This window comes from Salmo salar, chromosome ssa02, assembly GCF_905237065.1.
Source record: "Salmo salar chromosome ssa02, Ssal_v3.1, whole genome shotgun sequence".
Classification (NCBI taxonomy): Eukaryota; Metazoa; Chordata; class Actinopteri; order Salmoniformes; family Salmonidae; genus Salmo; species Salmo salar.
Window position 1 is genome coordinate 50,303,294 of NC_059443.1, and position 24,022 is coordinate 50,327,315.

The window sequence follows — 24,022 nt, forward strand, 5'->3', positions numbered from 1 at the left end:
TGATGAAACAAATACCAAAATTGTTTTAGAATAAGACAAAAAGGATCCATCAAACGCATTTGGTGTGTCATCATAATGGTCGCTGACTTGTGGAACAAGTTTAAAAACTTTTTTCAAAACGGCCTTGAATGTCATTGAGACAACAAAGGTGTCAGTGTTTTTTTCCCCAAAAACATCCTTTATGAATTTAAAAGTAATTTCTGAATTTAGAAGTAATCTAGTTTTTAAAAAGCATCTGTAATCTGATTACAATATTTTTTGTTCAGTTAGTCCTAGTGGTTTCCCCGAGTTCAATATGGCACCATTGATTAACTCATTCTATAGGGCTTACTCAGATTGAAGAGAGTTGTAGCATAGGTATCATGGCGAAATTACATAAATTATTATGTTATGTGACAAAAGACCCCCTGATCTTGGGTAAACAGTTTATCTGTATGTGATTGAACTATGGCCTCTGCCAAGTGGCATAGTGCACTTATCCCCCCCCCCCCAATATTATGTTTTTGCCAATGAATAGATGTAAGCCTACATTACAGTTATTTACATGTGAGCAAGACTATTTTGTACAGAAATGCAGCTCATATTAGGTACACTACAGTGGCCTGCCTAATAAATTGAAAATATAGGCATTTCTTTATTCTTTATCCATATTTGTATCTTTATTCATATCCAGTTTGCCTCCTTCATAGCAAACTGCTGGGGTCCATCTTCACTGACCATCTAAAGGGCTTTGTGTTTTTTACCAACCATTGTATCCATAGTTTAGTTCATAGACTAGGCAGAGGATAATGGAATGAGGTCTACCAATGTGGATTGGGAGGGATAGCCTACTGACATTTTCAGTTAATTAGGCCCGTACTCATTTTGGATACCTAAATGGTCAAAACCATCTCCAAACGCTCTCAAAGTCACCACTCATCACTCACACGGACATAAGTCAATTACATATACCTAGTAAACATTTAATAGGCTTATACTTCCAAATCAATAAATTACATTCGAAAAACCAAATAAACAATTCATTAATTGTGGGATCTCTCGAAATAGGCTAGTGGTCTTTTGTCTCCATCTGCTGGCAAACCAAGGACAATGTTCAGAATAAAAAGTGGCTACCCAAACGACAGGTTATTTTATTTTGTACAGTTGGGCTATATTCCTCTACTTCTCATTAGCCTAATATGGGGCCATCATTGCAAACGTAGAGTTGTTTATATTTGCAAAAAATTCAAGTCAAAAATAGCCTACGTTGAAATGCTGAAAAGCTGTGTAGCCGCTTCTGTGAATAAAGACGCTTCTTTAAAAAAAAAGAGCCTCGGGTTCTATATTGGCTTTACAAAACGCATCCAACGTGTCCAAACAGACGTAGCCTATATTATGTGTAAGAAATTGTAACAAATGATATTGTTGTAGCCTATTCGTCTACGGAGCGTGACTGTAGACAACTCCATTTTCACCGGCGCACGCAGAGCCGCAGTTCGGCTTCATATAAGCAAGTGCGTAAAAGTCCTTCCGCTAGACGAATTAGTTCTTTCTGATTTTAAATATTCAAATCCTGCATGTCTGAACAGATACAAGTCGTGTGAATTACACTAAAAACAACCAATATCAGACTCAGGAACAGGCTTGAACAATGTTTTTTATATATCTTTGTAAAACCATAATAAGCTAAAAAAAAAAAAAAAGGTGGATTAATACTGGACTGTGGCACAGTGTCACAGCTGCGTAGCTGTGGGAGTTATTGAAAAGACAGTCTGTGAAAAAATATACATTGCATGGTTATATTAGGTATTCTCCAGAGGAGAACCCACAAAGATACGTAAAAATGCCTGGGATGATGGATAAAGGGTCGGAGTATCTCGGAAAGGGACGCTCTAACGGAACAAAAAGCCCTTCAAATGCATCGAATGGACATTTTTCTGATGAGAGCGGCAGTGACGACGAGCACGGTATAGCCTCGAACACTCCTTTTGCATGTCACACTGTGCATGTATTATTTTGAACGCGAAAAACAGAAAAGGTGTCTATTAATGTGTTATACACATTTTTCCTAATTGCAGATGTCGGAATGCGTGTGGGATCCGATTATCAAGCCAATATACCAGAATTTGATCCTGGTAAGGTTATGCTTGATCTACCTGACTGTATTCTGGTGGTAGCCTCGGTCTAGGTTATGACAGTACATTTAAATGAACCTTCTTACTTTACAACCCATAGTCAGTAGTCTTTTATTTCAGAATTGAGCCAGATGTGTTGAGAATTATGGGCCCATTGAAAGATGTTGTCCATGTTTGGTTTATAGAAGCGTTTTGAAACACATTTCTATTCCGAGGCTATACTTGCCCATGCTAGGCTGCTATTGGTCTCCTTCAACTGAATTGGCTTTTTGTTGCTATCTAAACAATATTAACAACAATAAAGCAGCCTCTTTAGTCCTGCATGTATTGCTTTAATTAGGCTGTTAAATAACATGAAATTACACTATATGAAAATGTGTTTTTTCTAATTATGTAATTATATATTTTTCTGTAGGTTCTACCAAGTACAGTGATAAAGATAGTGGGGGAATGTTGGTGTGGTCTCCATATCACACCATTGTCGACCCAAAATGTAAGTCCGTTTGGATTTCACAAGCATCTTATTTCTAAAGACAACTAAAAGTTGATTTTACAAAAATATTTATAAGTAGTTTAATTAAACTATGATTTTTCCCCACAGTGGATGAATATATTGCCATTGCAAAAGAGAAGCATGGATATAATGTTGAGCAGGTATGTCTGCTTTTAGGATTATTAGGGCCACTTTTACTAAGCTTTTTCACCAATGCAGAGAATCCACCTTATTTTTCAAAATCATATGAAAAACTTATTGAAGCATATTCCCAATTTTAACATTTTCCAATCCCCCCGACAGGCCTAAAATGTACAACTGTGTGAAAGCTCAGTAAATTTGACCCACAATGTATTAATAAACTACCACGACATACTTAAAAATAACATATTCAAGTGTTATTTAGGGGAATACCTACTCTACCTATTCTAGTTCTGATGCTCAAGCATTTCTGGCTTTGTGAAGCCCCATAGACCTGCCTGGTGTCCATTCTCAGTAGATTCCACTCGTTGCTGTCCCCCACAGGCATTGGGCATGCTGTTCTGGCACAAACACAACATTGAGAAGTCCCTGGCAGACCTGCCCAACTTCACCCCCTTCCCCGACGAGTGGACCGTGGAGGATAAGGTGCTGTTCGAACAAGCCTTCAGCTTCCACGGAAAAAGCTTCCACAGGATTCAACAAATGGTAACATACATATATTAATATACAGCATCTTTTACTTGAATGTGTGTCTGTATACTATTCATACAAACATACACAAGCAGTCTGGATGAATATTGCAGTTGAATTTATGGTAATTTACACTTGAGCCGACATCCGAATGCAACCTCTGTGAACGATTGCTTTTAAAAGGCGCATTGTCGACAGTGCAGTGCGCTTGTCGACAACGCGCCTTTGATTGAATCCCGGCTTTAATGTAAGTATAAATGATCGATTGGTACCATTTTCTCATCTGTTGTAGTTACCAGACAAATCCATATCCAGCCTTGTGAAGTATTACTACTCCTGGAAGAAGACCCGGTCCAGAACCAGCCTGATGGACCGCCAGGCCAGAAAGCTGGCAAACCGAAATGCCCACGATGAAAGGTAAGAGTTGTAGCTCGGCTTTTACTACTGTCTGTGAAATTCCAAGTGGTCGGAATCCAATAATGATTTGCGTTTCTTGACATTAGTGATGAAGAAATGGAGGAGGCCAACCCCATCGAAGCAAACGATAGCGATTATGACCCCACCAAGGAGACGAAAAAAGAGGTACGTTATCTAAACTTTAGAATTTAAACTGATGGAATGGCAGTTGGGATATATCAAAAAGTAATCTGACTAGCATTCACTTACAATGAGTAGTATCGTAGACAGACGCCAAAGAAAATAGTGAAATAAAATGCAAGGTGTTATGATGTGAGCGGGAAGGTTAGTGTTAGGATATACAGTAGACAAACACTATCCAGGATACACTTCCACACTCCATCCCCAGGTGGCAGTAACCTTGTCCAGGTATTGAGCCTGCTTGATAAGCGAGTCAGGTGCTGCGAATTAAGGATGATCATCTGTCAGTGTCCCAGCTTGCAAGCTGTGAGGTTGCTAGTTGGTTTGGTGGCCTAGAGGCCTTTCGTTTAGTTTTGAATCTTTAGTTTAGTCATACTTGTTTGTGGTTTCCTTTTTGAATGCATGTATTTTCGTCACCATCTGAACAAATGATAATCCACTTGGATGACCACGAGGTCAAGAGAGACATAGCTAGCCCTGGACCAAGATAAGATTGATGTCTCCCTGGGCACATGTGCATCCAACACGGTCCTCCAATGCTGATTTCTCACAAATGCACACATTCAGGTTACAGACCATGTAACTAGGCCTAGGACCACTGGATAAAGCGAGTGCAACAATATCCGTAGGCTAGTTATTGGGTTAGTAACAAAGGTCACACAAAAAATGTACAGTAAGCGATGCATAAAGTAAACGCAACAGGGCCGATTTCCACAACAACAAAGAGCGTTTGAAGCACGAGAATAAACTTTTACACAGTTTTGGTTCCATAGCTATTACGTTGTAGCAGTGAGAAGCACACCCATGCACTAGAATCCTGCATCGGGTTGGATACTCACTGTTGACCCGCAAAAAAACATTTCTGGCAGGTGGAATGAAAAGTCTTTCAACCCGTGGGTTGGATCGCAGTTCAGAACAATTATATTGCAGGTCAAAAGTTTTAAATCAACCTTTTTTTTTTACAAACCCAGGGGCTTGTTGAATTGTTGCGATTTCCATTATGTGAGCGGTGAGCCAGACATAGTCTAGGCTACCAGCCACACAGCGAGAATGGAGCAGGGAACTATTCATTATTTGTGTGTTGTTGAAACGTTCCTAATTTGTCCACGTGCTGACCTTACGTTTCCTTCCACCACGCAAGTTTATTTTCCCTGACTCCTAGCTCACGCAAAAATGGCTAAAGTAACAGGAGAAATGGAAAGAAAGGTAATGATGGTGGATTACACCATCGTGGAAACAGGTGCTCCGCGAGTGAAATCCCCGGTTTGGAAGGATTTTGTAGTCATTGTGGACAAGGAGGACAACCACCCAGTAGATGGACACACAGCCTGCAAAGTGCAAGCAGGTATTTGTTTACGATAATTCAGTTAATTATCAATGAATTACTACAATTATTCAGGCTTTTGTTCATTTAGACCATACGCAGGCTATATAAAGTCTAAACCTACTAAATAAATGTAGGATATATTTTTGCAGCCTATAGCTTATTCGATTCTGGGAATTGTTTATTTGTTTCAATTAAACAATTTGATTATCTAAACAATATTGAATGTAAAGGTATTGTTTCGTTATGTCGCCTATAGGCTTTAATTAGGTAAGAAGGCTAATTATAAGGCTTTTTTCAAAGCGATTTCAATTGTCAATGTGCACGCATTAAGAAAATAAGTTAAGGCTATCGTTCTTAATTCATGGCATGGTTTCCTTTTATCCAAATGTTTAATAGACATGCAGACAAATTCTTTCATGCAGGGAAGGGAAACCAAATTACATTTTATTTGTCACATGCGCCGAATACAACAGGTGTAGACCTTACAGTGAAATGCTTACTTACAAGCCCTTAACCAACAATGCAGTTAAGAAAATACAAAAAAAAAAGTAAGAGATAAGAATAACAAATAATTAAAGAGCATCAGTAAATAACAATAGCGGGGCTATACACAGGGGTACCGGTACAGAGTCAATGTGCGGGGCACCGATGTCGAGGTAATTGAGAAATATGTAGATGTAGGTAGAGTTATTAAGGTGACTATGCATAGATAATAACAGAGTAGCAGCAGCATAGAAGAGGGGAGGGGGGCAACACAAATAGTCTGGGTAGCCATTTGATTAGCTGTTCAGGAGTGTTATGGCTTGGGGGTAGAATCTGTTTGAAGCTTCTTGGACCTAGACTTGGCGCTCTGGTACCGCTTGCCGTTTGGTAGCAGAGAGAACAGTCTATGACTAGAGTGACTGGAGTCTTTGACAATTTTCTGGGCCTTCGTCTGACACCGCCTGGTATAGAGATCCTGGATGGCAGGAAGCTTGGCCCTGGTGATGTACTGGGCCGTACGCACTACCCTCTGTAGTGCCTTGCGGTCGGAGGCCGAGCAGTTGCCATACCAGGCAGTGATGCAACCCGTCAGATGTTCTCGATGGTGCAGCTGTAAAACATTTGAAGATATGAGGACCCATGCCAAATCTTTTTATTCTCCTGAAGGGGTATAGATTTTGTCGTGCCCTCTTCATGACTGTCTTGGTGTGCTTGGACCATGTTAGTTTGTTAGTGATGTGGACGCCAAGGAACTTGGTGAAAATTGGGGTGTGCTCGGTCCTCCTTTTCCTGTAGTCCACAATCATCTCCTTTGTCTTGATCACGTTGAGGGAGAGATTGTTGTCCTTGCACCACACGGTCAGGTCTCTGACCTCCCTATAGGCTGTCTCAACGTTGTCGGTGATCAGGCCTACCACTGTTGGGTCGTTAGCAAACTTAATGATAGTGTAGGAGTCGTGCCTGGCCGTGCAGTCATGAGTGAACAGGGCGTACAGGAGGGGACTGAGCATGCACCCCTGAGGGGCCCCCGTGTTGAGGATCAGCGTGGTGGATGTGGTGTTACCTACCCTTACCACCTGGGGGCGGCCCGTCAGGAAGTCTAGGATCCAGTTGCAGAGGGAGGTGTTTAGTCCCAGGGTCCTTAGCTTAGTGATGAGCTTTGAGGGCACTATGGTGTTGAATGCTGAACTGTAGTCAATGAATAGCATTCTCATATAGGTGTTCCTTTTTTTCAGGCGTGAAAGGGCAGTGTGGAGTCTGTGGATCTGTTGGTGCAGTATGCAAATTGGAGTGGGTCTAGGGTTTCTGGGATAATGGTGTTGATGTGAGCCATGACCAGCCTTTCAAAGCATTTCACGGCTACAGACGTGAGTGCTACGGGTCGGTAGTCATTTAGGCAGGTTACCTTAGTGTTCTTGGGCACAGAGACTATGGTGGTCTGCTTGAAACATGTTGGTATAACAGACTCAGACAGGGAGAGGTTGGAAATGTCAGTGAAGACACTTGCCAGTTGGTCAGCGCATGCTTGGAGTAGACGTCCTGGTAATCCGTCTGGCGCTACGGCCTTGTGAATGTTGACCTGTTTAAAGGTCTTACTCACATCAGGTGCGGAGAGCGTGATCACACAGTCATCCAGAACAGCTGATGCTCTCATGTATGTTTCAGTGTTACTTGCCTCGAAGCGAACATAGAAGTTATTTAGCTCATCTGGTAGGCTCGTGTCCCTGGGCAGCTCTCGGCTGTGCTTCCCTTTGTAGTCTATAATAGTTTACAAGCCCTGCCACAGCCGACGAGCGTCGGAGCCGGTGTAGCACGATTCGATCTTAGTCCAGTATTGACGCTTTGCCTGTTTGATTGTTCATCGGAGGGCATAGCGGGATTTCTTATAAGCTTCCGTGTTAGTCCCTCCTTGAAAGCGGCAGCGCTACCCTTTTAGCTCAGTGCGAATGTTGCCTGTAATCCATGGCTTCTGGTTGGGGTATGTACAGTGGGGAGAACAAGTATTTGATACACTGCCGATTTTGCAGGTTTTCCTACTTACAAAGCATATAGAGGTCTGTAATTTGTATCATAGGTACACTTCAACTGTGAGAGACGGAATCTAAAATAAAAATCCAGAAAATCACATTGTATGATTTCTAAGTAATTTATTTGCATTATATTGCATGACATAAGTATTTGATCACCTACCAACCAGTAAGAATTCTGTCTCTCACAGACCTCCTGTTCTCCACTCATTACCTGTATTAACTGCATCTGTTTGAACTCGTTACCTGTATAAAAGACACCTGTCCACACACTCAATCAAACAGACTCCAACCTCTCCACAATGGCTAAGACCAGAGAGCTGTGTAAGGACATCAGGGATAAAATTGTAGACCTGCACAAGGCTGGGATGGGCTACAGGACAATAGGCAAGCAGCTTGGTGAGAAGGCAACAACTGTTGGCGCAATTATTAGAAAATGGAAGAAGTTCAAGATGACGGTCAATCACCCTCGGTCTGGGGCTCCATGCAAGATCTCACCTCGTGGGGCATCAATGATCATGAGGAAGGTGAGGGATCAGCCCAGAACTACACGGCAGGACCTGGTCAATGACCTGAAGAGAGCTGGGACCACAGTCTCAAAGAAAACCATTAGTAACACACTACGCCGTCATGGATTAAAATCCTGCTGCGCACGCAAGGTCCCCCTGCTCAAGCCAGCGCATGTCCAGGCCCGTCTGAAGTTTGCCAATGACTATCTGGATGATCCAGAGGAGGAATGGGAGAAGGTCATGTGGTCTGATGAGACAAAAATATAGCTTTTTGGTCTAAACTCCACTCGCCGTGTTTGGAGGAAGAAGAAGGATGAGTACAACCCCAAGAACACCATCCCAACCGTGAAGAATGGAGGTGGAAACATAATTCTTTGGGGATGCTTTTCTGCAAAGGGGACAGGACGACTGCATCGTATTGAGGGGAGGATGAATGGGGCCATGTATCGCGAGATCTTGGCCAACAACCTCCTTCCCTCAGTAAGAGCATTGAAGATGGGTCGTGGCTGGGTCTTCCAGCATGACAACGACCCGAAACACACAGCCAGGGCAACTAAGGAGTGGCTCCGTAAGAAGCATCTCAAGGTCCTGGAGTGGCCTAGCCAGTCTCCAGACCTGAACCCAATAGAACATCTTTGGAGGGAGCTGAAAGTCCGTATTGCCCAGTGACAGCCCCGAAACCTGAAGGATCTGGAGAAGGTTTGTATGGAGGAGTGGGCCAAAATCCCTGCTGCATTGTGTGCAAACCTGGTCAAGAACTACAGGAAACGTATGATCTCTGTAATTGCAAACAAAGGCTTCTGTACCAAATATTAAGTTCTGCTTTTCTGATGTATCAAATACTTATGTCATGCAATAAAATGCAAATTAATTACTTAAAAATCATACAATGTGATTTTCTGGATTTTTGTTTTAGATTCCGTCTCTCACAGTTGAAGTGTACCTATGATAAAAATGACAGACCAGTACATGCTTTGTAAGTAGGAAAACCTGCAAAATCGGCAGTGTATCAAATACTTGTTCTCCCCACTGTACGTAGAGTCACTGTGGGGACAACGTCCTCAATGCACTTATTGATAAAGCCAGTGACTGACGTGGTGTACTCCTCAATGCCATCGGAAGAATCCAGGAACATATTCCAGTCTGTGCCAGCAAAACAGTCCTGTAATTTAGCATCTGCTTCATCTGACCATTTTTTTATAGCCCGAGTCACTGGTGCTTCCTGCTTTAATTTTTGCTTGTAAGCGGGAATCAGGAGGATAGAATTATGGTCAGATTTGCCAAATGGAGGGCGAGGGAGAGCTTTGTACTTGTCTCTGTGTATGGAGTAAAGGTGGTCTAGACTTTTTTCCCTCTAGTTGCACATTTAACATGCTGATAGAAATGAGGTAAAACTGATTTAAGTTTCCCTGCATTAAAGTCCCTTTCCACTAGGAGTGCCGGCTCTGAATGAGCATGTTCCTGTTTGCTTATGGCCTTATACAACTCATTGAGTTGCGGTTTTAGTGCCAGCATCTGTCTGTGGTGGTATGCAGACAGCTACGAAAAATACAGAAACTCTCTTGGTAGATAGTGTGGTCTACAGCTTATCATGAAATGGCCTAATACTCTGGTCATAATTTTTTTTAAATAAATTGATGTTATTTGGCGTGTCATAGATCGGCTCTTGGAACAATTCTATGCTGGCGGGTCGTGTTGCGGAAAAAAATCTAACTTGATATCGGATGGGGCTCGGAATTGATGTGGCGGGGATGGGTTCGGGTCTCTCTCCGTGCAGGACTCTACCATGCATATGTGCAGATACTCTGATACTGTGAGAGCACAGTCTTGCATTGCGCTCATCTGAATATCAATGGTGCTGCTCATGGCAACTTCATATCGCTGAGTCTCACTTTAATATGGCACTTCTTTGAACTTGCAAAAGCTTCAGAAAATCCACACATCCAGGTACTTTTTTGCAGGTGCGTCAGTTATAGGTGAACTCATTACCAATTAAAATGAGAGCGCCACACTGCTCTTCATCTTCCCAGGTGATTTTTCATTGATGCCTGATGAACACCGAAGAGTCGAAACGTATCAATAAAATCACCTGGGAGCATGAACAGCAGTGTGCGGCGTTTCCTTTTATTATACCTCTTAAAATATTCTCCCCGTTGTCATGTCATATGTCCTAACAATGACCCAATAGATGTTACGAACAGTTGTGACAGCTAATAGAAAGTTTACCCACGCCTTTCCAGAGCCACACGGAGCCCCAGCCCCTGAGCTCCTCCAAGATTGGGCTCGGCCGACGGGAGCACCTGACGCTCATGCACCGGCACCACTCACAGCGTTCCAAGTGCCGGCCGCCCAAGGGCATGTATCTGACCCAGGAGGATGTGGTGGCAGTGTCGTGCAGCTCCAGCGCTGCCAACACCGTCCTTCGGCAGCTGGACATGGAGCTGGTGGGCCTCAAAAGACAGGTGAGCGTTGGGGATTCTGGTCTCAATGCAGGGCAACCTGGGTCCTCAAGGTGTTGAGTTGAGGCTTTTTCACAGTACATTTTAGTAATTTATCCAGAGCAACTTACACGTATAGGAGCAATTAACGTCCTCTTAACCGCTAGGTTACCTGCCGCCTTAGTGCTTAAGAATCTTTGGCTGTATCCTGAAAGTAAAAGATAAATACACAAGATATATATATATAAAAGTTTGGCCACACCTACTCATTCAAGGGTTTTTCTTTATTTTGACTATTTTCTACATTGTAGAATAATAGTGAAAACATGAAAACTATGAAATAACATGTAGTAACCAATGGTGTTAAACAAATCTAAATATATTTTATATTTGAGATTCTTCAAAGTAGCCACACTTTGCCTTGACAGTTTGCACACTCTTGGCATTCTTTCAACCAGCTTAATGAGGAATGCTTTTCCAACAGTCTTGAAGGAGTTCCCACATATGCTGATCACTTGTTGACTGCTTTTCCTTCACTCTGCGGTCCAACTCATCCCAAACCATCTCACTTGGGTTGAGGTTGGGTGATTGTGGAGGCCAGGTCATCTAATGCAGCACTCCATCACTCTCCTTGGTCAAATAGTCCTTACACAGCCTGTGGGTGTGTTTTGGTCATTCTCCTGTTGAAAAACGAATAAGTCCCACAAAGGGCAAACCAGATGGGATGGCGAATCACTGCAGAATGCTGTGGTAGCCATGCAGGTTAAGTGTGCCTTGAATTCTAAATAAATCACTGATGGTGTCACCAGCAAAGCACCCCAACACCATCACACTTCCTATCCTCCATGCTTCACGTAGGAACCACACATGCAGAGATCATCCGTTCACCTGTTTTGCGTCACAAAGACATAGCAGTTGGAACTAAAAATCTAAACTTTGGACTCATCAGACCAAGGACAGATTTCCACTGGTCATACTGGTCTCGTGTTTCTTGGCCCAAGCAAGTCTTTTCTTCTTATTGGTATCCTTTAGTGGTTTCTTTGCGGCAATTTTACCTTGAAGGCCTGATCCATGCAATCTCCTCTGAACAGTTGATGTTGAGATGTGTCTGTTACTTGAACTCTGAATTTATTTGGGCTGCCATTTCTGAGGCTGGTAACTCTAATGAACTTATCCTCTGCAGCAGAGGTAACTCTGGGTCTTCCCTTCCTGTGGCGGTCCTCATGAGAGCGCTTGATGGTTTTTGCACTTGAAGAAACTTTCCACATTGACTGACCTTCATGTCTTAAAGTAATGATGGACTGTCGTTTCTCTTTGCTTATTTGAGCTGTTCTTGCCATAATATGGACTTGGTCTTTTACCAAATAGGGCCATCTTCTGTATATTGTGCCCTGTAAAAGTATTCATCCCCCTTGGAGTTTTTCCTATTTTCTTGCATTACAACCTGTAATTTGAATTTATTGGGATTTCATGTAACGGACGTACACAAAATAGTCCAAATTGGTGAAGTGAAATGAAAAAATATATTTTTTAAACATGGTAAAGTGGTGCGTGCATATGTATTCACCCCCTTTGCTATGAAGCCCCTAAATAAGATCTGGTGCAACCGATTACCTTCAGAAGTCATAATTAGTTAAATAAAGTCCACCTGTGTGCAATCTAAGTGTCACATGATCTGTCACATGATCTCAGTATATATATACACCTGTTCTGAAAGGCCCCAGGGTCTGCAACACCACTAAGAAAGGGGCACCACCAAGCAAGCGGCACAATGAATACCAAGGAGCTCTCCCAACCGGTCAGGGACAAAGTTGTGGAGAAGTACAGATCAGGGTTGGGTTATAAAAAAATATCAGAAACTTTGAACATCCCACGGAGCACCATAAAATACATTATTAAAAATTGAAAAAATATGGCACCACGACAATCTTGCCAAGAGAGGGCTTCCCACCAAAACTCACGGACCAGGCAAGGAGGGCATTAATCAGAGAGACAACAAAGAGACCAAAAACATACCTGAAGGAGCTGCAAAGCTCCACAGCGGTGATTGGAGTATCTGTCCATAGGACCACTTTAAGCCGCACACTCCACAGAGCTGGGCTTTACGGAAGAGTGGACAGAAAATAGCCATTGCTTAAAGAAAAAAATAAGCGAACACGTTTGGTGTTCACCAAACGGCATGTGGGAGACTCCCCAAACATATGGAAGAAGGTACTCTGGTCAGATGAGACTAAAATTGAGCTTTTTGGCCATCAAGGAAAACGCTATGTCTGGCGCAAACCCAACACCTCTCCTCACCCCGAGAACACCATCCCCACAGTGAAGCATGGTGGTGGCAGCATCATGCTGTGGGGTTGTTTTTCATTGGCAGGGACTGGGAAAATGGTCAGAATTGAAGGAATGATGGATGGCGCTAAATACAGGGAAATTCTTGAGGGAAACCTGTTTCAGTCTTCCAGAGATTTGAGACTGGGACGGAGGTTCACCTTCCAGCAGGACAATAACCCTAAGCATACTGCTAAAGCAACACTCGAGTGGTTTAAGGGGAAACATTTAAATGTCTTGGAATGGTCTAGTCAAAGCCCAGACCTCAATCCAGTTGAGAATCTGTGGTATGACTTAAAGATTGCTGCACACCAGCAGAACCCATCCAACTTGAAGGAGCTGGAGCAGTTTTGCCTTGAAGAATGGGCAAAAATCCCAGTGGCAAGATGTGCCAAGCTTATAGAGACATACCCCAAGAGACTTGTAGCTGTAATTGCTGCAAAAGGTGGCTCTACAAAGTATTGACTTTGGGGGGGTGAATAGTTATGCACGCTGAAGTTCTCTATTTTTTTTGTCTTATTTCTTTCACAAAAAAAAACAACATTTTGCATCTTCAAAGTGGTAGGCATGTTGTGTAAATCAAATGATACAAACCCCCCCCCCCAAAAAAAATGCCAAGGGGGGTGAATACTTTCACAAGGCACTGTACCACCCCTTCCTTGTCACAACACAACTGATTGGCTCAAAACGCATGAAGGACAGAAATTCCACAAATTAACTTTAACAAGGCACGCATGTTAATTGAAATCATTCCTCATGAAGCTGGTTGAGAGAATGCCAAGAGTGTGCAAAGCTGTCATCAAGGCAAATGGTGGCTATTTGAAGAATCTAAAATATATTATGATTTGTTGAACACTTTTTTTGGTTACTACATGATTCCATATGTTATTTCATAGTTTGTATGTCTTCACTATTCTACAATGTAGAAAATAGTACAAATGAAGAAGAACCCTTGAATGAGTAGGTGTGTCCAAACTTTTGACTGGTACTGTATATATACACAAATGTGGACACCCCTTCAAATTAGTAGATTTGGCTATTTCAGCCACACCCATTGTTGACTGGTGTATAAAATCGAGCACAGCCATGCAATCTCCATAGACAAACATTCACCGTAGAATGGCCTTACCGAAGAGCTCAGTAACTTTCAACGTGGCACCGTCATAGGATGCCACCTTTCCAACAATTTAGTTAATCAAATTTCTGCCCTGCTAGAGCTGCCCCGGTCAACTGTAAGCGCTGTTATTGTGAAGTGGAAACATCTAGGAGCAAAAACAGCTCAGCCGCGAAGTGGTAGGCCACACAAGCTCACAGAACGGGACTGCCGAGTGCTGAAGCGCGTCAAATTCATCTGTCCTCAGTTGCAACACTCACTACCGAGTTCCAAACTGCCTCTGGAAGCAATGTCAGCACAATAACTATTTGTCAGGAGCTTTATGAAATGGGTTTCCATTGCCAAGCAGCCGCACACAAACCTATGATCACCATGCGCAATGCCAAGCATCGGCTGGAATGGTGTAAAGCTCGCCGCCATTGGACTCTGGAGCAGTGGAAACGCGTTCTCTGGAGTGATTAATCACACTTCACGTCCGACGGACGAATCTGGGTTTGGCGGATGCCAGGAGCTACCTGCCCCAATGCATAGTGCCAACTGTAAAGTTTGGTGCAGGAATAACGGTCTGGGGTTTTTCATGGTTCGGGCTCTAGCCCCCTTAGTTCCAGTGAAAGGAAATCTTAACGCTACAGCACACCATTACCTTCTAGTTGATTGTGTTTCCAACTTTGTAGCAACAGTTTGGGGAAGGCCCTTTCCTGTTTCAGCTTGATCTAGCCTCCGTGCAAAGCGAGGTCCATACAGAAATGGTTTGTCAAGATCGGTGTGGAAGAACGTGACTGGCCTGCACAGAGCCCATCGAACATCTTGTGGATGAACTGGAACGCCGACTGCATGCCAGGCCTAATCGCCCAACATCAGTGCCCAACCTCACTAATGTTCTTGTGGCTAGATGGAAGCAAGTCCCCGCAGCAATGGTCCAACATCTATTGGAAAGCCTTCCCTGAAGAGTGGAGGCTGTTATAGCAAAGGGGGACCAACTCCATATTTATGCCCATGACTGTGGAATGAAATGTTCAAGCAACTGTCCATGTACTTTTGGTTCATGTAGTGTATCGGCACTACTTACTGCATTGTGGTGTTCTAAGCATATGTACGGTGCCTTAGAAAAGGATTCACACCCCTTGACTTTTTCGATATTTTGTGTTACAAGGTGGGATTAAAAAGGATTTGTAATTTTTTGTCAATGATTTACATGTCAAAGTGGAAGAATGTTAGTGTTTTATTTTTCTTAAATTCTCTTGAATACATGTATTCAACACGTATTAATCACCTTTGGCAGCGATTTTAAAGCTGTGAGTCTTTCTGGGTAAGTCCAAGAGATAAAAAAAAAGAAATGCAAATATTGTACATTCTTCAAGCTCTGTCAAGTTGGTCATTGCTAGACATCCATTTAAGTCTTGCCATAGATTTTCAAGCTGATTTAAGTCAAAACTCTAACTACACCACTCAGGAACTTTCAATGTCGTCTTGGTAAACAACTCCAGTGTATATTTGGCCTTGTGTTTTAGGTTATTGTCCTGCTGAAAGGTGAATTTATCTCCCAGTGTCTGTTGGAAAGCTGACTGAACCAGGTTTTGATCTAGGATTTTGCCTGTGCTTTGCTCTATTCCGTTTCTTTTTATCCACCTCCAAAAAAAGTCCTTGCCGATGACAACCATACCCATAACACGATGCAGCCACCACCATGGTTGAAAATAGTAGTTGTTGAAGTAGTTGTTACCCTTGCTCTGCAAGGGCCGCGGCTTTTGTAACGATGCTTCGTGGGTGTCAGTTGTCGATGTGTGCAGAGCGTCCCTGGTTCGAGCCCAGGTAGGGGTGAGGAGAGGGATGGAAGCTATACTGTTACATTGATGCTATTGACCCGGATCACTTGTTGCTGCGGAAAAGGAGGAGGTCAAAAGGGGGGTGAGTGTAACCGATGTGAAATGGCTAGCTAGTTAGCGGGATGCGCGCTAATAGCGTTTCAATCGGTGACGTCACTCGCTCTGAGACCTTGAAGTAGTTGTTCCCCTTGTTCTGCAAGGGCCGCGGCTTTTGTGGAGTGATGGGTAACGATGCTTCATGGGTGTCAGTTGTTGATGTGTGAAGAGGGTCCCTGGTTCGAGCCCAGGTAGGGGAAAGGAGAGGGACGGAAGCTATACTATTACACATGTTTGAGAAAACAATTCTGTACAGGCTTCCTTCTCACTCTTGACATTTAGGTTAGTATTGTGGAGTAACTACAATGTTGTTTATCCATCTCCAGCTTTCTCCGATCACAGCCATTTAAAGTCACTATTGGCCTCATGCTGTAATCCCCGAGTTTTCCTTCCTCTCCGACAACAGAGTTAGGAAGGACGCTTGTATCTTTGTAGTGACTGGGTGTATTGATACACCATCCAAAGTGTAATTAATAACTTCACCATGCTCAAAGGGATATTCATCGTCTGTTTTTTATTTTTATTTATTTTTTCATGTACCAGTAGGTGCCCTTTGAGGCATTGGAAAACCTCTCTGTGGTTGAATCTGTTTGAAATTCACTGCTCGACTGAACGACTTTACAGATAATTGTATATGTATGGGGTACAGAGATGAGGTAGTCATTTAATAAACATGTTAAACACATTGTACACAGTGAGTCCATGCAACTTATTAGGCACATAAAAGGGGTTGAATACTTGGACTCAAGACATTTCAGCTTTTCATTTTTTTATTAATTTGTAAACATTTCTAAAAACATAATTCTACTTTGACATTATGGGGTATTGTGTTTGGGCTGTAACAACAAAATGTGGATAAAGTCAAGGGATGTGAGTACTTTCTGAAGGCACTATGAATTTATCCCACAGGTTCAAAATGCAAAGCAACTGAACAGTGGTCTGAAACACAGGATGGAAGCGGGCATTGATGACTTCAGGCTGCCGGAGGTATGTGCCAAATGTTTAGATTTCAGTGAGAAAGGGACCTAGTACAAAGCTTATTTCTCAAATGGTGTGCACAAGTTTGTTTATATCCTTGTTAGTGAGCATTTCTCCTTTGCCAAATAATCCATCCACCTGACAGGTAGAAATGTTTACAAATTAATAAAAAAATGAAAATCTTATTAAAACAGCATGATCATTACACAGGGGCACCTTGTGCTGGAGACAATAAAAGGCCACTCTAAAATGTGCAGTTGTCACAAAACAATGCCACAGATGTCTCAAGTTGAGGGAGTGTGCAATTGACACGCTGACTGCAGGAATGTCCACCAGAGGTGTTGCCAGGTTATTTAATGTTCATTGCTCTACCATAAGTGGCATCCAACGTTGTGTTAGAGAATTTAATAGTAAGTCCAACCGGCCTCAACTGCAGACTTGTGTAACCAGGCCAGGACCGCCACATCCGGCTTCTTCACCTGCGGAAATGTCTGAGACAAGCCACCCCGACAGCTGATGAAACTCGTCGTCCTCACCAGGGTCTTGACCTGACTGCAGTTTGGCATCGTAACTAACTTCAGTGGGGAAATGCTCACCTTCGATGGCTGCTGGAACACTGGAGAAGTGCGCTCTTTACGGATAAATCCCAGCTTCAACTGTACCGGCCAGATGGCAGACAGCATATATGGCGTCATGTGGGCGAGCGGTTTGCTGATGTCAACGTTGTGAACAGGGCCCCATGGTGGGGGGTTATGGTATGGGCAGGCATAAGCTACGGACAACTGCATTTTATCTATGGCAATTTGAATGCACAGAGATAGCAAAGAGATCCTGAGGCCCATCATCTTGCCATTCAACCCACCACTATCACTTCATGTTTCAGCATGACAATGCACAGCCCCATGTCGCAAAGATCTGTAAACAATTCCTGGAAGCTAAAAAAATGTCCCAGTTCTTCCATGACCTGCATACTCACCAGACATGTCACCCACGACAGCGTGTTCCAGTTCCCGCCAATATCCAGCAACTTCGCACACCCACCCACAGGTCACAATCAACAGCCTGATCAACTATATGCGGAGATGTCGCGCTGCATGAGGCAAATGGTGGTCGCGGCAGATACTGACTGGTTTCTGATCCATGCCCCTACTTTTTTTTTAAGCTATCTGAGACAACAGATACATCTGTATTCCCAGTCATGTGAAATTCATAGATTAGGCCCTAATTAATTAATTTAAATGAACTGATTTCCTTATGAACTGTAACTCAGTAAAATCTTTGCAATTGTTACATTTGTTTTGTTCAGTGTATAATATCAGGTATTCTTTGTCTGTTCTAGTGCAACCAAAAAGTTAATGCCCGCTGGACAACAGACGAACAGCTTCTGGCAGTTCAAGGTAAACCTACGTTCTTTGTGCGTTTGTAGTCAGCGAATGTTCTTGTCCATGGCCCGCCAGTCTGTTTACCTTGTGCAATTTCAGAATATTTGTTGTTTCACCAGGTGTCCGCAAGTACGGGAAAGACTTCCAGGCCATTGCCGACGTTATCGGTAATAAGACGGTAGGGCAGGTAAAGAACTTCTTTGTGAACTACCGCCGCCGGTTTAACCTGGAGGAGGTGCTGCAGGAGTGGGAGGCGGAGCAGGGAACTGGCACCCCCAACGGTGACACTGCCACCTCTGGCGAGGAGGGGAAGAACAGCTCCAACACCCCTTCTGGGAAGAGTACGGACGAAGAGGAGGAGGAGGTGGTGGAGCGTTCCTTTATTCCCCTAAAACAATTTTTTTTTTACCTTCCCAGAAACCCCTTCTGTGATTTCGCTATAGTTAGCTATGGGAGTTGGCCCAACAAATCCCTAACACTGTTTCATAAAAATTCCTCCATAAAAAAAGTGTCTTAACATTATAATCAGGGCATAAGATGTCATAAGCAGTTCCTAACAATGTTAGTTGCATGTGGACATTCACACCCTGGGGGGGAAATATGCAAAACACTACATTTTCAATTCACAATTTATTATTCTACAAATTTCCCATTGACTTGATAACTTGTAGAATATCTGAATGTGGTTGACTAATGGTCTTTTACTCCTTGCATGATGTGTAGCTAAGTATTATTTCATAAGCAGTGGTAGATGACCATGCTATACAGTATAGAAAATAATCTAATACAAATACACTGCATGACCAAAAGTATGGACAACTGCTCGTCGAACATCTCATTCCAAAATCATGGGTATTGATATGGAGTAGGTCCCTCCTTTGCTACTATAACAGCCTCCACTTTTCTGGGAAGGCTTTCCACTAGATGTTGGAACATTGCTGCTGGGACTTGCTTCCATTCAGCCACAAGAGCATTAGTGAGGTCGGGCACTGATGTTGGGCGATTTGGCATGGCTCACAGTTGGCGTTCCAATTCATCCCAAAGGTGTTCGATGGAGTTGAGGTCAGGGCTCTGTGCAGGCCAGTCAAGTTCTTCCACACCGATCTCGACAAAACAAATCTACAATCTACACACAATACCCCACAATGACAGAGCAAAAACAGGTTTAGAAATGTTTGCTAATTTATAAAAAAAATAAAAATCTGATCACATTTACATAAGTATTCAGACCCTTTACTCAGTACTTTGTTGAAGCACCTTTGGCAGCGAGTGCAGCCTTGAGTCCTTGGGTATGATGCTACAAGCTTGGCACCCCTGTGTTTGGAGTTTCTCCCATTGTTGTCTGGAGATCCTCTCAAGCTCTGTCAGGTTGGATGGGGAGCGTCGCAACACAGCTATTTTCATGTCTCTCCAGAGATGCTTGATCATGTTCAAGTCCGGGCTCTAGTTGGGCCATTCAAGGGCATTCAGAGACTTGTCCCAAAGCCACTCCTGCGTTGTCTTGGCTGTGTGCTTAGGGTCATAGTCTTGTTGGACTGAGGTCTTGAGCACTGTGGAGAAGGTTTTCATCAAGGATCACTCTGTACTTTGCTCTGTTCATCTTTCCCTCGATCCTGACTAGTCTCCCAGTCCCTGCTGCTGAAAAACATCCCCACAGCATGATGCTGCCACCACCTTGCTTCACCATAGGCATGGTGCCAGGTTTCCTCCATACGTGATGCTTGGCATTCAGGCCGAAGAGTTCAAGCTTGGTTTCATCAGACCAGAGAATCTTGTTTGTAATGGTCAGAGTCTTTAGGTGCCTTTTGGCAAACTCCAAGGGGGCTTCATGTGCCTTTTAAGGAGTGGCTTCTGTCTGGCCACTCTACCATAAAGGCCAGATTGGTGGAGGACTGCAGAGATGGGAGAACCTTACAGAAGGACAACCATCTCCACAGAGGAACTCTGGAGCTCTGTCAGAGTGACCATCGGGTTCTTGGTCACCTCCCTGACCAAGGCCCTTCTCCCACGATTGCTCAGTTTGGCTGGCGGCCAGCTCTAGGAAGTGTCTTGGTAGTTTCAAACGTCCTTCATTTAAGAATGGAGGCCACTGTTTTCTTGGGGACCTTCAATGCCTAGACACAATCCTGTCTCGGAGCTCTACGGACAATTCTTTCGACCTCATGGCTTGGTTTTTCCTCTGACATGCACTGTCAACTGTGAGACCTTACATAGACAGGTGTGTGGACATGATTTGGAACAGCACAATCAATTGAATTTACCACAGGTGGACTCAATCAAGTTGTAAAAACATCAAGGATGATCAATGGAAACAGGATGCACCTGAGCTCAATTTCAATTCTCTTAGCAAAGGGTCTGAATATTTTTTATATTTTAGTCATTTAGCAGACGCTCTTATCCAGAGCGACTTACAGTAGTGAATGCATACATTTCAATTAATTTCATACTTTTTTTTTTCCCATACTGGCCCCCCGTGGGAATCGAACCCACAACCCTGGCGTTGCATACACCATGCTCTACCAACTGAGCCATAGGGAGGCTAATGAATAATATGTAAATAAAGTATTTATGTTTTTAATAGATTTGCCAAAAATTCTAAAGACCTGTTTTTGCTTTTTCATTATGGTCTGAATAATATGTAAATAAAGTATTTGTTTTTAATAGATTTGCTAAAAATTCTAAAGACCTGTTTTTGCTTTGTCATTATAGATATTGTGTGTAGATAGGAGAATACATTTTTTTAAATCAATTTTAGAATAAGACTAATGTAACACTGTGGAAAAAGTCAAGGGATCCCAATACTTTTCCGAATGCACTGTATGCTGTAATGTATTGCCCATCTGTGTTTTGGTCTGAAATCCCAACTCACGCCTCTCTCTTCCAGGGCCAGGTGACCCCCTCGTCAGGCCCTTCTCCCGCTGCAACTTTCCAGACACTGGTGACGTCGTCGGGAACCTCGCTCAACCAGCCGCCCCCGCTCCTACGGCCCTCCCTGCCGGCCACCCCAGCCCTCCACAGGCAGCCGCCCCCTCTCCAGCAGCAGGCCCGCTTCCTCCAACCCCGGCCCGTGCTCAACCAGCCCCCCCCACTCATCCGGCCCTCCAACCCCGCGCCCCCGCGCCTCAATCCCCGGCCGCTTGTCTCCACCTCCACAGGGTGCCCAGGCTCCAGCCAGCCACTCCCCACCCTGGTGGGCATCCCATTGGAGACGCCGTCCTCCTCCACGCTGCACTGAGTGTGTCCAATGGCGAAGGAAGAAAACTGAAAAATCGTGGTTGTTTTTTTTTTTACTTGGTCGTTTGTTTGCTTGTATTTTTCTTGACAATGATCTGTTGTTTTCCTGAAGGTCGTCGATCATTGGTTGTTATGAGGAAATTATGTATATTAATGAGAAAAGTAAAACCGTTGAAGTTTTTAAAGTTGATGTATATTAGGTTAGGTCTTAGTTTTTTTATTTATTTGAAATCACTTTTTTTTATTCACTCATCTTTAATAGACTTGCTTAGATGTTATGTGTTGGTGATGTTAAAGATTTACTAGAAGCATTGGTCCTTTTTGAAAGTGTTCTTGGCTTCTGGTTAATGTATATTTTACAAACTGGCAAAATTTGCAAGTAGTATATAAACAAAAGGTATATTGAAGACACTATGATGGACAATACACACAACTAGTGAAAAGGTGGCGTTGCCATATTTCTGTTGGATTCTTTGATTTGCTGTAACGCATATTTGTTCTTTGAGCGAATATAGACGTTTATCTTTTATATAAGCATTATTTATTTTTCTACTCGGTGCTATGGACTTGACTGATTTTTGCCTATGTCCAGTATAATAATAACCATTGTGTAAGTGCTCTTACACGTCTAGGACAACTGTATTTACGTGATTGAATTGATCTAAACTGGAAGAAACCTATTGAAAAAAATGATGAACCGGTTAATAAAATTAACTTGTTTAAATGTAATATTAAGCTACGAGGATGTCACTGTCAGTGAATTGATTGTTGTAGTCAGTGAGCCACATTTTCAGGAATTTGTTTAAATGATTTTCATTTAAGATATATTGAAGAACAAAATGTTTGACTTCTGTACAGTTGTGTCATTTGTTTGCTTAATTTTAAACCGTGATGATCATAACTAAATCCAAAAGCGTGGTTTTAACAGTCGCCTATCAGTAATTCCCCGTGTAAGATGTGGCATAGTCCCTAACATATCCATTCAAATATTTCTAACATTTTGTTTTATGTTGTCTGTCCAGCTATGACCAATAGTTTCTTTTACCAAGTTTTGGGAATTAATTAGTGCCACTTCATGTTCGGGGTTGAAAGATTCCGTAAAATGTTATATGTTCTCCAGAAATCCTGGTTGGAAGATTTCTGGAACATTTCTCAAATTCTGCCTAATCACTGTTAAGGAATGGAGGAAGAAATAGGCCAATTCACTACTGTACATGGTGACAAGCTTTAACATGTTGAAATGCGAACTTAAATTACCTTTAAACCACTAATACACTGAGTCATTAATCCTTTCCTGTGGAAATAATGTGGCCAGAAGTAAGTATAATCATGGACATTGAGGACTTGCATTTTGCCTTAAAAATACATGACATTGTGTTTACTATGCTATTCGCTTGCCATTATTTCGGTCTCTCGTTGCACTTGCATTTCAATCAAGCATCTTTCAAACATTTTTCAATTCCATGTCTATTGTAGTACATTTATTTGGTTTGTCTTTGTCCTATGTTGTCATAGTAAATTATTACGTTTCCCTGCCTGCTTAAATTGAAATGAATATTGCCCCAAAAATATAGCATACTAGTGCAATCCCAAATATACAACTATAAATGTAGCACTTAAATGAAAAACACACATTTGGAATTGTTGCATAGTTTGCCTTTAATTGATTTGTCTACTTTAGCCTATCATTTTATCAGCATCCAGCATTGTTTCGCTATTTGATATTTACATTTTAGTAATTTAGCAGACACTCTTATCCAGAGCAACTTACAGTAGTGAATGCATACATTTCATACATTTTTTTTGTTTTTTTGTACTGGCCCCCCGTGGGAATCGAACCCACAACCCTGGCGTTGCACACACCATGCTCTACCAACTGAGCCACAGGGAAGGCATATGATATGCCTAATTGACAATTTAATGGTTTCCCAAAATCATCACGCCTCAATGTAACTGCTGTGGAATAATTCTAAACAAATGCAATTAAGTAGTATAGTTAAAAAGCATAGGCTTATGTAAATAATACCTCCACACTGGGCAAAGACATCAGTTGATCTAGTTTTGGTTACCATGCCATTGGATTTAGGTTAAAGGTTGGGGGGGAAAAAATATGCCCTTACGTTGACTTTTTGCAAATACAGTCAGTTTCACGTTGATTCATCAGTTTTATATTGGTTAAAATTACGTGGAAACAACGTTGATTCAAGCAGTTTTGCCATGCATGTAAAAATATCAGCTGTGCTTCTTGGTGGTCTTGACTTACTAGGCCTAGGGCCTACATGATTCTGTTGTAATGTATTTGTTATATTAAAAAGCAGTATCAATGTGCTCAAAATTTCTAAATGTATGCATGTTATTTTTGACCACTTATTACATTTCCATATGCTCAAACGTGTAATACAGCAGT

General features: G+C 42.5%; 1 protein-coding gene across 2 annotated transcripts; it reads left to right on the forward strand.

Moving 5' to 3' along the window:
- Nucleotides 1-1,709: 1,709 nt before the first annotated feature.
- Nucleotides 1,710-23,958, forward strand: LOC106585063 (REST corepressor 3). Of its 2 annotated transcripts, none has more exons than XM_014170827.2 (12): nt 1,710-1,946; nt 2,058-2,114; nt 2,530-2,607; nt 2,716-2,768; nt 3,133-3,294; nt 3,572-3,696; nt 3,783-3,861; nt 10,463-10,684; nt 16,931-17,008; nt 18,339-18,396; nt 18,501-18,745; nt 21,266-23,958. In XM_014170827.2, exons 1-12 carry the CDS (start codon nt 1,823-1,825, stop codon nt 21,614-21,616), a joined length of 1,632 nt encoding a protein of 543 aa, XP_014026302.1. In that variant the 5' UTR covers nt 1,710-1,822; the 3' UTR covers nt 21,617-23,958. The 2 variants fall into 2 exon arrangements, with proteins under 2 accessions (XP_014026302.1, XP_014026312.1); XM_014170837.2 differs by having other exon boundaries at nt 18,501-18,568.
- Nucleotides 23,959-24,022: the final 64 nt, after the last annotated feature.